The sequence below is a fragment of the Thalia democratica genome, chromosome 7 (assembly GCF_965202585.1).
Source record: "Thalia democratica chromosome 7, ktThaDemo2.hap1.1, whole genome shotgun sequence".
Lineage (NCBI taxonomy): Eukaryota > Metazoa > Chordata > Thaliacea > Salpida > Salpidae > Thalia > Thalia democratica.
The window spans coordinates 33,150,402-33,164,978 of record NC_139171.1 but is presented as its reverse complement, the minus strand read 5'-3'; the positions used below and the strand labels follow the sequence as shown (position 1 = coordinate 33,164,978).

The 14,577-nt window shown below is 26.8% G+C and overlaps 2 protein-coding genes across 2 annotated transcripts; both read right to left on the bottom strand.

Moving 5' to 3' along the window:
• Positions 1-1,613: 1,613 nt before the first annotated feature.
• On the bottom strand, positions 1,614-13,829 carry LOC145840885 (heme A synthase COX15-like). Its single transcript, XM_082948231.1, has 10 exons — positions 13,485-13,829; positions 11,547-11,663; positions 10,151-10,308; positions 9,227-9,301; positions 8,767-8,878; positions 8,079-8,164; positions 7,853-8,019; positions 5,131-5,291; positions 4,678-4,798; positions 1,614-2,790 (listed from the first exon to the last, which is right to left on the bottom strand). Exons 1-10 carry the CDS (start codon positions 13,560-13,562, stop codon positions 2,663-2,665), a joined length of 1,203 nt encoding a protein of 400 aa, XP_082804357.1. The 5' UTR covers positions 13,563-13,829; the 3' UTR covers positions 1,614-2,662.
• Positions 13,658-14,227, bottom strand: LOC145840886 (succinate dehydrogenase assembly factor 3, mitochondrial-like). Its single transcript, XM_082948232.1, has one exon. The coding sequence runs from the start codon at positions 14,218-14,220 to the stop codon at positions 13,888-13,890; it is 333 nt and encodes a 110-aa protein (XP_082804358.1). The 5' UTR covers positions 14,221-14,227; the 3' UTR covers positions 13,658-13,887.
• Between the last annotated feature and the right edge of the window lie 350 nt (positions 14,228-14,577).

Sequence of the window (14,577 nt, the reverse complement as noted above, 5' to 3'; positions counted from 1 at the left end):
TGCAGCTTTAAAACCAAAAACTTTACTCTGAAAATTTCTTGATCAGAGAAGCTTTAGCTAAAATTAAACAATTGAGTCGATTCATGGTTCTATTGTTTTTTATAAACGTCTTATATATATTGTTTATCGAACGATTAAAAAAAGCGCTCAAAATTTTTAGTCCAAGGACCTGGTGCACGAAACAACATTTCGGTTGTAGAGTCGTGCACCCTAGTCTTTTCACTTTTTTGTGTTTATTATTGAGTACCAGGTGCAAATGTTTACGTAGTGTTTACTTTACAAGTAAAAGTATCACGGCGACATTTCAACTTTTGGGTCAATTTTATTGTTGTAACATTTCTTTTTAATTGATATAGATTTACAAATGCGAACATCTTATATAATAATTTTAAAACATTTTAACTTTTTGAAACCTTAATTGAAAAGTTAATTAACTATATATATAATTAATTTTCATATGTGTTATTGAATATCCACTAGGTTTGTTTTAATTATGTAAATATTAGAATAATGGCAAACGGCTAGTTGTAAAAAAGGGATAGAAAGAAAGTATAGAACTTATTCTGACAAAAATTATGTTAAGGTTATAAGGGGGTCCACCTTGATTATAAGTTGATCTTATGTTGTAAAGTCTACCACATATTTTTCACCAATTGAAAAAAAATTCTAACTTGCTTATGAGGTAAAATCAATCCAAGTCGATGAGCTAAATAGGTTCCTATAAAAGTCGCAAATCAAAAACGCGAAAAAAACTGTTTCACTGAAAATTTATCTTCTTCATTTTTCATAGTAAATCCATTACTATTTTTTTAATCTTTGAAAAGCCAGTACTATCTAAATTTTGAAATTTTATTTTAAAAAATACTTTTTTTTTTCTTACTTTTTTATATAAGTTTATTTCTTCAACATTATTTAAATTCTAACATTTTAAGTTTTTAAATTATATAAGGAGTGTTTCCTAAAAATGTGAGTTTTCTAGTTCAAAAAAAAGAAGAAGATATATTTTATTCATTTTTTTATTTTTCGAGAAAACTGACAATGAAAAAAGTTCGATCAATACGTTTGTATCGGATAATTAAAAAAAAAACTTTGATATCTCATAAGTAAACTGTAAGTTTTAGATTCTATAAGAAAACTGATTTTACTTTTATAATTTAAGCTCTAATATAAAAACCAATGTTAAATTTTGTAAAAAAAAGTTTTTACCATTCCTGTGTCCTTGTAGAAAAAAACGTTTAACATAAATATAAAGTTGCAAGACCGACTTACACTTGTGAGATACGAACTAAAATCTGATAAAAATTTTAAACAGCATTTACTTCTATGTTCTAACTTATTTCTAACAATATAAGCGCAGTATTTATACACTAATTAAATCACAACGACTTAAATTAAAACATCTTTGAAATATTTTATATCAATTTTAAAGTTAAAATATACTGGGGCACACTCTCAAAATGTAATTGAACGTTAAAACTTAATCAAAACGAAGTTTAAGTAAAACAGGCTAAAGCTTAAACTATAAACATTAAAAATATCGTTATAACATAACTGTTTGCGTTTAATTAGAATGCCTACAAGCTTAAGTCAATATTACAACGTATAAATTATTATTGGGGTTATTGTAATCACTTAAGTACATTGTTTATTGTTGTAACGTTTATTGGTTTTGGATAATCAGCAGTAAACGAAGTTGTAGGACATATATACAATTCAGTTCAGGAACAATGGTTCAAGAACGTTTGTTCAAGACGACTTATTCAAGAACATCGGTTCTGGAAAAAGTTAAAGACTTTGACTCAAAAATAAATTGTTAAGTTAAATTCAATGTAAGTAAACAATGTATAAACAAAACAGAAAAATTTAAAGTATTTTTTTAGTTAGCTCATTTTAAATATTTTCTAGTACGCTATTTAATAACACATAAAAAATATAAAACGAATACATAAAACAATACAATATCTTTTTATTGTCGAAATAGAGATGGTGAATAGTTTCAAGAAATACAAAACAAAGAAAAGAATAACATTTTAGTACAGGGATCGGTTATCTGCGGCCCGCGAGTTAATTTTAGCTAAATATGTACACTTTTTTTTTAATGTAGCAAAAACTTACAATTAGGCTCTATATTTAACAACTACTGAATATTGGTAGTCTATTAGGTATTTAATTTATCAAAACTTTGGTTTAAAACAGCATTTTTATGTTGATATTACAACTGTATTAAAATAACCGCGGCCAGCAGAAGACTTTTCTTTCTCATAGTGCGGCCCGCGACATATAAAAGGGTGCCGACCCCTGTACTAATGTCATATTATTAAAAATATCATATCTAATTGCTTACCTATCAATGTGTAGTGTATTCTCCCTTAATTGTATAACCTTGTTTACAGCGAATAATATTTTGAGAGAATTAAAATTAAGTTTTGAAATATACTCAAATTCTAAAAATTAACTTATTCAATTAGTAATAACTTTTCTCAGCTGTTAATAAAAACGCAGTAAAATTAAGCGTAGAAAATAGTAAAAGGCTTCTCCTAAAACAACAATTATCATAGCGTTCAACGTTAATAAACAAAATTAGAAACAATTAAATTTGTATAACAAACTTCTTATTACTACTTCAAAATTATAATTAGAAAGTTTCAACTCGGGGGAATCCCTACTTGGGAAACCTGCGCAGTTCGTGTGAGAACCAGAGCGCGAATGATAACAGCGCCAGACTGCCGCTCTGATGCATGGCGGCTGTGGGGGTTGGAACGTATGTGAGCAACGTTGTTACTCCCAGTGCTACCTGTGAAATTTAATTTACCATTTAATTGTTTGTAATTTAAATTAACTGTGCTGTTACTATTATTCATCATTAAAAGTGTGTTTACATTTAATAGTTTATATTTTAAAAACCTTTGCTGTTATTATTGATAACATGAATTAATACATGATTCAGCAGCTTTTCAAAATAAACCAATAGGGTTTAATTTAAAAAATCAACGTGTAGTTCTGATCTAATAAAAAACGCCTTTCATCGATCACCGTGTATTCGTGTTAATTCTAATAATAAAAAGGATTTTGGGTCCGACAAGATATTGATTTTAAAAACAGAATTGTCCGGAAGAGCATGTGAAGATTTTTTTAGAAACAAAATGTCTATAATGTTGTAAATAATAACACTAAATTTATAGATAGATGACCAGTGCATAAAACTTAACTGTAAGCAAACTATCAAGCATAAATAAATCAATAGTATTTGATAATTTTAAAAATAGTAATTGAACGCTATTCTAAAGGTTTACAAACATTTATAATATTTTATCGTTGCTATAAAAGTTACAAAATTGTTAAATGATATATCAAAGAGAGTTTTTTAATTGCAATTTATTAGCATATGTTTTTCTTACTTGAAAAAATAATGTTGATTAATCACACTGATACTTTGAGTCCTCCTTTTCATGACACAAAAATACTTTTTTGCACTGCTTTTTTTCCCTAATTTAAGATATCTTGTATTTAAAACTTACAAGCTTTAAATTAAATGGCGAGTAAAGAGTAGGCTCATTTAAACGGGCAGTTGTCTAATATGGTCCCCATTTAAACATAACTGCAATACAATTTTATGTATTAAGAGTTTTTGTACAAATTTCAAATTTCAATGTTCCGCAAAAGAGGACTCTTTTATCTAAAAAAATTGTCGCCCATGAAAGACTTTTTCTAGTAGAATTGACCCTTTTTTTATGAATAAGGCTGCCGACCCATGCCCTATACCACAACAATAAGTCTTTAATTACTTTTCTAAGCCACTTTTCTAATTTATCTAGAATTTGTCCGTCATTTATGTCGGCCAAGACACAGTTTGAACATATTTGCTTACGTAGCCTACAAAACCACTTCTTATTTAATTCAATGTTTTTTTTAATTACAATATAGTATGTGTAAATACCAAGAAAGTTGGAAACGCACTAAATATATAAACAATAATTATCTGATATAAGGTAACCTTAAATTATTAAAAGAGTCACAAAAAACATCACTGAATTAGGATATAATGAAAGAAAAGCAAAAAAGTAATTAGAATATAATTAACCACAAATTATATTAATAAAGTAACTTATCCGAATACTAATTCGTGAATGCCAGTTGTTTTAAGTTATAGCTAGTGATCTTAAAAAAACTATTATATAAATCTACTTTGATAAAAATTAAGTAAATTAGTTTAAAGCAAGTACAAAATAATATATAAACATTGGTAATGGTATAACGTAAACTATGAAAGTCTGTTGCATTGATAAATTGTGTCTTACAGTCATTAATTAACTAACTAACATTCAAAGCTAAATGATAATTAAACAACAATAGCTATGTATCAAGGACCATTAACTAGTCCTCTTAAAATTTACTTAAAAAAATTTGAAAAATGACTTTTACTGGCTTAAAACTTAAAAAAAAATACCAAGGAGCAATCTCTCATTCATTTTAGGTAAAAAATATAATACTAGCCAGTACTGATAAAACTGTTATTTACTAATATTTTTACCAAAATCGGTTTTAGATCAAATATTTCGTAACCTCTGCTCATCTTATGCTATCCACAACTAAAATTTGTGTACAAAACCTTTAACATTACACTTAGAAATACATAACAAATGAAACTTAATATACATATATACATATAAAACAAACTAGCCTGCAATACCGCCATGCCAGCCATGAATCTCGAAGCGAGTAAGGTTCTTGCGGGCAGCCCAGCGGTTTTGTGAGCTTTGTAACACACGTACATCACTGCTGCTAATGTTGAGTGGCCCTGTAATTTGTATGCATTGTTAGTTACAAGCAATGATAAAAATAATTCTTACATATAGAAACTATGGATTGATATTTTTAAATTTGAATTTTTTTTTTTACTTAGTTATGTTTTTTAAGCAATATATAAACAATTAAAAACTATCATAATTTTGTTCGAACTTAAGAAAGAAAAAAATTATTGACTGCTTTCTTAAAAATTAAATAAAAGGTAAACGTTTAAAAATAGTTAAATTAACTAAAAATACATCATAATGAAGGCAAGCGCAAAATCAAAACAGTAAAAAAGTTTCTTTTTATTAAACTGTTTAAAATTTTAGTGAAACTACCAACCAACAACCGGTGATCGAACTGCACTGTGGTGGGATTTTCAAATATGTTCTTGTACTTGGGTTCGATGTAATCTGATACCAGGTCGTCCGGAACCCACTTGTCCGCCATCTTCGGGTAAGTGTTGTAAGTCAGTCCCGCGTCCAACCCCGCCACGAACGCTCCTGCGAACATAAATATTATTATTATTAAACATAAATTTTGTAAATAAGTTTTTTATACCATATGCCTGTGCAAGATGGGTAGGAGTCTAATATGCACAAAACCGTTTTTAAACGAGGACTTTTTTGCACGGTTTGAAAACTTTTATTTCTATTTTTCGTTTTAATTGTTTTTTTTTACTTTTACTACTACCCTTAACCCTTACCCTCGGTCGATATTTTTCGTTTTTTTTTTTTTTTGTATATACTCTCCTGTGAACATTTTGCATAGAGTTACAGTTAAAATATAAAACGAAAAGTGCGAATTTACGAAGTTTTATGTACAACGTTGAAAAAATTCAATATGAACGTAAACGATACAAACACATATCAATGTTAACTAAATGTAAGCACGGACTACTTTCAGTACTTTTAAAATAGTTGTTTTTCTTATGTCTTAAATAAAGCTTAAGATAATAAAGGCGCTTTAATAGCAATAGCTCTACATACCAAGATTTAACAGAAATAAAAGTCTTGTGAAATAAAAGTGCCTGGAAATATTTCTGTGAAATCTAAATGTTGATCATGTACCTTTTTGCTATGATACAAAATATTTTAAACCAACTATTTTACTAGATTTTTGTATTGAAGAAAGTGATTTATCATTTTAGTAGCCTGCTAAGCTATAACACATATTTAAGAGCATACAAATAAATGTAACACACACAAAACAAAAATAAGAAAAGTTTTTATACGACAAAACAAACCTTTACTAATAATGTAAACAACATTCTAATTCAATCAACTTAAATTATGATATAGTTTAATAGGAAGGTCAAAACATTAATAGTTTCTAAAAAGGAAATTAAATATTAAAAAGACTATGCCTTATTTTTAAAAAGTTTGTAGTGTTTTAAGAACTGACTCACTATATCATTTTTTCAAAGTATTTCTAAAATTGAAATTTAAAACTTGTAGTTTGACTTTTAAAATAGAGAAGTCATAGATTTTTTTATAAATATATATTGTTATACAGTTTTTGAGCAGCTCTTTAAAATCATTTTAGGTTAAAAAGAGACAAACAGAATTATTATACTATTTTTCACAAAGCAATGTATAAAATATTACAAATAGGAAATATGTTTTTTAAGATGGCTACAGATAGCTTTATGTAAGAATAAAACAAACGTAAGAAAAACTGTTAAGCTGATTTAAAATTATATTTATATGTTTTGAAAATACTTGATTTATTAACGAAACTCTAAGCTTTTTTTTTGTTATACTTCAACTATTTTAAATTAAACTGAAACTTAACAATTAAAATATCAAGAATTGTCTACTTAGTTTAAGCAAGAAATTTATAGTATTTTTTTAAACTTTATTTGAGAATCACAAATACTAAAATTCATTCAAAAGGTAAAAATAATTAACAGTATAATAAAAGTAAAGAATAAGTTAATGACTATGAATCTAAAACTAAATAATATAGTTAAGATCTACTATAAAACAGGGTGGTCACTGGTTTTTGAGAAATTTCTTCCAGTTTTCTAAATTCCTTACAGATTTCTGAAAGTACACGTTTTTCGCTCTATTTTTTGTTTCAAGCTGTTAAAGGTTAAAAAATGTGCAAAGTATTACAAGAACATAGAAGAGATACTGTAAAGCTAGTTTAAATGTGTTTTAAAAAAAATTTGACAATGACAAAAAAAAAAATTATCTTTATGATAAATTTTATGGGTCAAATCAAAATTTTACTACTTAACATGTAAAAATTGTTTAAAATTCCAGGTATATTGTTTTTTTTTTTTTAGTTTTTTCCAGGTTTTTTTAGTCTAAACTGGTAAATTCCAGGTTATTCCAGAATTCCATGTTTGGTGACCACCCTGTTTAAAACCATAAAATTTTACAAACATGTTATTTACAAAAGATTTATACTGTTTTAGCAATATTATTACAGAAAAAAAATATTGAAACATTAACTTTTTTTTTATTAAACAACGCATACACTTAAATGCTTATTGTTTTACAGTTGAAAATGAAAGATGTTCAACATGAAGAATATATTTTAACTAATCCAATTTCAGTTAAACATAAATGAGAGTAAATTAAATATATAAAGTTTGACTGAACAAATATGGTTAATTGAATTAAATTTTCTTAAAGAATCAAAATAATAACAAAACATTCATCATGGGCCCATGATTTTCAGTAAAAAAAACTTTTTTAAATAACTATTTGTATTTAAAATCATAAAAACTTACCTGAAATTTAGGATAAATCTAAACTAACTTAAGCCTTTCGAGTAACTTTTAAAAAGGATTAAGACAGCTTTAGCTGTTCTGATTTTCAAATATTTTTAAGAAGTCTCAATTGCCATGAGTGTAAGAACCTTGATGTCAAACATAATGGGTCCAACATTTATAAATCAAACCTTAAACTTATTTAAAGCATACTTAAAAACAAAAACGATACTGTCGTAAGACGTATAATGAGTTTTACTCCCACATACAAAAGCCAGTACGCAATCAAAAAGTAAATTCGGAATAAACATTACTACACCAAAAAAAAAAGTATTTAACGCGAACCTGATACGGCTGTCAAGAACACCAGGCCTTTCGTGCCCATGGCGAACCGACGAAGCTTCGTCACTTCTTTCGTGTTTGGCACCTCCAACTTGGGTAAGAGCTGGCCCAAGGTCGTCCAGAACAGTCCGGAGTAAAACAAAAACGCAGATCCCAAATGAGCGGCCAATCTAAAACACAAGAATGCTTCAAACAATTTTACTTAATAAAAAGTGAATGAAACACGCACCTGTACTGGCTGACTCTGGGAACGGCGTTGTTTTCAATTATCTTTTCGTCCAAACCGCTTTTCACCATAAACCACCCGAGACCGCCCTGGGTTTAAAGAATTGATAAAACAAAAGAAAAGAATAAATTGGCAATTTTTAATTTTATAAGATAACTAATGTTTTACTAACATTTTTTACACACAAGCTTTGCGTGTTTCTGATAAAAAATCGAACTTGAAAGCACAGCAGAGCGCCGAGTAGCGGAAAAAACACTTTGAAGCTTGAAGTTTAACACTTTACTGAGACTTTAATTGCGCAAGTATAAACTCGGTGGTTCACAATAAAAGTAACTTTCAATTTTCATTTTAATAATCAGTTTAATTTTTTAATAAAACAAAGTAAAACATTCTCAAATTTTAAATTAAAATAAAATTTAATATTCTAGTAACATTTTTTAAACACAAGCTCCACAGGTTGTTTACGAGAAAAAAAATCTTACTTGAAAGCACCAAGCAGTAAATAAATAAAACATTTCCAACTGGAAGTTTAATAAGTAGTTTAATACTTTACCAAGACTTTGATTGCACAAGTATAAGCTCGGTGCGTTCACAATAAAAGTAACGTTCAACTTGCATTTTAATAATCAGTTCAATTCTTTACTAAAAACTACAATGCAAAAGTATGAGCTCACAATGAAAGTGATCTTACTTGAAAGCACAGCAGAGCGCCGAGCACGCCGCATCTCATCTTGAGAGCCTTGTTGAGGTATCCTTTGGTGAGGAAGTAGGAGAAGGGCAGGAAGTAGGCGAGACCGATGAACCTGATCAATAATAATTGGTGTTTATGGACTGATTGTTATACATATGTCAATTCAATTTAAACAAGATTTTATTGACAACTGAAGATCTCGTTAAAATTTTTCTAAAGAGTTAAACATTGCTTTGATAATAAGCAGTGATTATTTTTTTACAGAACCCAGTTGAAGTGTGTTGATTCGTTGACACACAGAAACATATGTTGGTGCAATAAAGGAAGATTACTGTATAATTTGTTTTTATTTATTTATAAAACTTAAAGATGATATTATTCTCCTTATATAAAAGTTGAAAAATTTCATTATAGTTATAAAATTCAAAGGTATACATTATATATAAGTATAAATACTAACCTGCCCCACATGCGGTGGCCCCACTCCATGTGCCATATGAACTTGAACTCGTTCAATGTCATGCTGTGGTTCATTCTGTTTAGAATGAAATGTTTGTTGCAAGTTTATTTGTATGAATTTTATTAAACTGAAAGACACATAAGAAAGTAATGAAATAAGTTAACACAAAAAACTTGTATTATTTTTTAATTTAAAATTTATTTTATGAACTTGAACTCATTCAATGTATTCAATGTTTATTCTTTGCATTCTGCTAAAAATTAAATAAGCGGAATATTAAGTTTAAATAAAAGACTAATTCAATCTACATATACTAAATTTAAAAACTACATAGTATTTTTATATTTTAGTATTTTAGTATTGCAAGTTTATTTTGTATAAATTTTATTGAATTGAAAGACGCATAAAAAGAGACGAAAAAAAATTAAGACAAAAAATTCGTATCATTATTTTTGAACTTGCACTTGTTTAATGTCGTGATGTTTTTTAATAAACGAAAGATCTCTTGCAAAGTGTTTTTGTTTAAATAATTGAGACAGTTGTTTAATGGTTTTTTAACAAATTTTCAAAATATACCAGTATAAGTTGTTAAAATTTTAATTAATGCAAAGTTATAGTTTGTCAGATAAATTTGAAAGCCAAAGGAGATTGTAAGTTTGTTTCATATAAAAACCTTTACAATTTCATTATGTATTTTAAACTAAAGTAAATACTGTTCATTAAATATATTATATAACTTTTTATATAAACTTTAAATTAAAAATCGTTTCAATTATATATTAATCTAAATATTATATTGTAATTTTTCATATATAGAAAAATATAACTGTATATTTTTAGCTTATTCTACAATATTAGCTAAATTTTTAAGAAGAAATATCAAAATAATTTTATAGAAATTTCAACTTACAAACAAACACTAACATTTTAAACTCTGGAAACTCTTGGTACTTTTTAAACTCGTTCATCCACTCTTCTTCCGTCGTGGGAGGCTTCATGCCCTTGATGAGGTGCCAGTCCACCATGGACAAGCCGGATTCGGTCAACCTGGTCACTCCTCCCAACACGACCGCACCAACTGTCTGCAAAGTTTTAAGACATTATCAAAAAACATCATTTGTAAGGTTGTACCAAGCTTATTGGTGTTATCTAACTTTAATTGAAAGTTATACTTTAATGTTAACTATTTAATTCTTACTAAATCTGTAGCAGGGATGCATTACTTATGAAAAGCTGTAGCATTAAACGTTTTAAATTTTTATTTTATGAAATTTCATTAAGTTTACTAGTTTAATGAATTGACATAGAAGTTAAATTCAGTACAACTCTTTAAAATCAAAATTTTATGTTATTTGTTAAGCAAATTTGGTTGTTAAGTTCTATAAACAAAAAATTCTATAAGCTTAGCTTTAGTATAAAAACTAACTCATTTTTATACAAATATGTTTACAAATATGTTATAAAACAATAGACTCAAAATATTCTAAGGCAGATGTAAGCAGCCTTTCATAGGTAAATGGCCAATTTATCTTTAAAATTTTGCTCACAGGTCACCTTGTATAGCAAAAACTCTTCTGACTTTAAAAAATGTTTAAATCAACAAAAGACTAAACAAAAATTGTGATGAAATACACAACAATTAAGCTTTAGAAATTTTTAGCTTTCACACTAAGATCCTCATTGTTAGTTAAAATGAAAATTTTATTCTGTTGTTTAAAAAGTATGTTTTAAGCTAAAAAACACATTGCAGGCTTCTATGTTGCTTACTATATTTATTATGTTGCTTAATTTTTTCCAGGTTTTAAAAATTTTCTTTACGTTTTTACCCATTTTTGGGTCTATTTTTAATTAAAAGTTAAGTTTAAGGTAAGAAACTGTGTTAAAAACTATAAAAACATTGAAAAGTTACTTTAAAGCTACTTTAAATGTGTTTTTAATTAAAACATTTTTAATGTTGAAAATTTTTTTTTATCTATATGATAGATTTTTTGAGTCAAATCGAACTCAAAAAAAAACTTTCACTACTTAATATGTTAAAATTGTTTAAATCTTCAGGTTTTTTTTAAGATTTTGTTCAAAATTCCAGGTTTTTCCATATTTTTTTTTCTCAAATTCCAGTTTTTTTAACCTAAATTGTCAATTTCCAGGTTTTTCCAGGTTTCAAGGTTTTTTTGGCAACCCTACCATATTCTAAGACCTCTAAATACATTAAAACTGCATGTAAACTTAAACCAAACACCTTGTTACATTAACTTATTATCACTTAACAAAATTGCAAAAACTTAACTTTCTATTACTTAAGTTTTAATAAAAAACCAACCAAACTGGCGCATCCTGCCAGCCAGTAACCGACAACTTTCTGACCCTTCACCACTTTTGCTTCAGCCGAAGTGAACGTTGCTGTGGTTGTTTTTCTCACCACCAAATTTTGACTGAACTGAAAAGTTTGTTTAGGTTTAAAATTAAGAAGTTAATTGTAAAAAAGTGAAAGGTTGTAGCTTATCTTTATTTCTTAAACACAGGTGGGAAAATTGAATAATCTTAAGCCAAGTTCTGATAGTTTAAAACTAGAAGGCATCAGTTTGCTTTACAGAAATAATTATTATTATTTGAATAATTTTAAAATTAAAATATATTAACAGAAAGCGTAAAGTTTTGGCTCTAAATAATGTTTGAAAGACTTGGTTGTCATTTAAATTGAGCACAATTTAATTTCGATATACTTAAATGAATATTTTTTGATCACTAAAAACTAGTACTAATAAAATATTTTTGACAAGATATGTCACAAATTAATTAACAGATTTATACGACATAAAAAGTTTTTAATACTATTAGTAAAAAGATAACTTGATATGAACTTAAGATTAAACTGACAGTTAAACCCTAACAGTTAAAAAAAAAACTATGAATTTAGTTAAAATAGTTTTATCATTGTCAGTTTTTAAATAAAGTTTTCGTTTAAGAGCTAAATATTTAAAAAAACTAAAACAATAAGGAGATACAAATTCTGTTAAAAATGTAACAAGTAAATTATATTTGGATATACTCTTTAAATATTCGTAAGAAGATAAATTTTTTATATATTTAAACATAATAAGTTTAATTCAGTCACTTACGTTTGAATACAATAAGTTGTTAAAGATAACTATACAATAGTCATTATTGTTCAAATAAATATATCTTGCAGAAATTTTGTTTTTTATAACTTCAACATTTATATTAATGCTTACAGAGGGTTTGATTTTTTTATAATAACTGATGTTTGTCTAATTTAAACTAAAACTCATATTTCAAAAGATTTCTGAGAATATATACGTAATTTAGGTAGTAGAAGATATAAAGAACAAGTTTAAGATACAAGCCATAGAACAAGCCAAAGAGAAGTCAACCTTATTTTTACAAGTTGGTCTTATTTAATAGAGCTTTATGTTAGCTATCAAACGCTTTTTACTACTTATGGATATGTAACATAACTTTTGAGATATAAGCAATTAAAATTTATGAGTTCAGAGATTACTTATAAAAGGCACAAACCAACTGTCAAAAAAAAGGCTATCCAATTAAAAACTAAATTTCTGCTTGATTTTCAACTTATCTTCTTTAAACTTGTATTTTGTTACTAATACTCCATTATTTAACCAAAAGCATTTAATTAATTCCGAAAAAAAAAGTTCATCTTTTGGTTAAAAGCAACCTTTATATTTATTTGTCAAGTTTTCTAACAAAAATTTTAGTTGTAAAATGATTAAAATTTTATCACTAATTATAGAAACTTTTAAGAAATTGAAGTCTCTAGCTCAAAAATATTAAAAAAAGTTGAAGATTTTCATGAAGTTTTTCATTTCCAAAAACAATAAGTTAATGAAATTTAAAAATTTGTCTTTGTTTTAGTCGTACAAAAGATTTTTTATTAAAATGACTATTGACTATATGTAACATTTTTTTTTCTTTGAAAACAGAATTATGATTTATAAAAAAATTTCATGCAAAATCCAATGTTAAGTTTGAGAAAAATAGTTTTACCTACTATGATCTTGATATAGAAAGTGTATATATATATAAGATTTATTATTCAGCATTTACCATAAACACAAATAATAAGCTTTTAAATATAGTATTACCAATATTTTATAAAACAACAACAAAAAAATACTTATCAATACACAGAAATAAAGTATGTAATAATAAATAAAAGTCTAAATACTTATACTTAGTTTAGTTAAAGTCTGAACTGTTACTTTTATGTTTCACATACTTTTATACCTGGTGCTGTGGATTTTGATACTTTGTTAGCAAAATTGTGTAAAAACTTTTTTGATGCATGGGTAAACATTGTAATTTTTTTTATTTTCGTTTCAGTGTAATTCTGACAAAAAATAGTGATACTAGATGTAGTTTTAAACAAAAGACTTTGTTTTACAGATAATACTAAAATAAGTAGTTGCTATTTAATATACCAGACATTTTTTCAAAATGCTTATTTCATTTGTGTTACAAAGTCATTTTTAACAGTTACTTTTACACAGAGCATATTGATTTTTAATTTTTTTACGTTTTAAAATTATACCCTAATCATCATTACAATAAGATTTTAAACTAAATAAGAAAATTAAATACAAAATTTTGAAACAGTTTGATTAAAACAAAAGCATCATTGTTCATTTTCGCTGCTTTTCCATGTGATTTTTCAGCTCATAAAGTTGCAGCAACTGATCTTCAGATAATTTATCTAGGTTTTCTTTGGTCAAATTTGATCCTATAAACATGTTTCCAGGGGAATTTTTTACTTGATGTTCTAACGATTTTCTATAGTCATCCCATTGAGCCATGAAACTTTTCACAAACTGCTCATCTGCTTGCTTGTGCAGTCTGAACTCGCTTTTGACATATTTGTCACCAACACTTTTTAAATCTTTAGGTAAGTACTGATGCAAGCGCAGTATTGTCTTATATAAATTCAATACCTGTATAGCCTGTGCAGATCTTGGCATTTTTTAAAAATCTGTAAATGTTGATTAATATTTAACTGGTTTTAAAAGCATATTTAAGCTATTTGTGTAACAATTTCTTTAAATTAATGGGAAAAAAAATATTCATGGACAATGAAATTACAAGCAAAAAAATTATATGCAAAAAAAAATCAAGTGGCAAAAAAGTGCACACTATACTGCCAGTTTGTATGTATCTAAGAAGTGGGTACCTAGTTGGCAGAATACTGTACTGTCAATTATATTAACCAAGGCACACAATAAATTGTTGTTTATAAAACTAACTGCTTAAACACAAGCAGGGATTCAAAAAACTTACAGTAGCAACAAAGTTACTCATTTTAATATAGTATAAAAGCT

Bases quoted from the DNA above. Each gene is read 5' to 3' on its own strand.
- LOC145840885 (XM_082948231.1), bottom strand. From the start codon at position 13,562: ATGTTTACCCATGCATCAAAAAAGTTTTTACACAATTTTGCTAACAAA. The intron at 9,302-10,150 runs GTTAGTGTTTGT...CATTCTAAACAG, and splicing joins GAGTTTCCAGAGTTTAAAAT to AATGAACCACAGCATGACAT. The intron at 4,799-5,130 runs GTTGGTAGTTTC...TACAAATTACAG, and splicing joins AGTTCGATCACCGGTTGTTG to GGCCACTCAACATTAGCAGC.
- LOC145840886 (XM_082948232.1), bottom strand. From the start codon at position 14,220: ATGCCAAGATCTGCACAGGCTATACAGGTATTGAATTTATATAAGACA.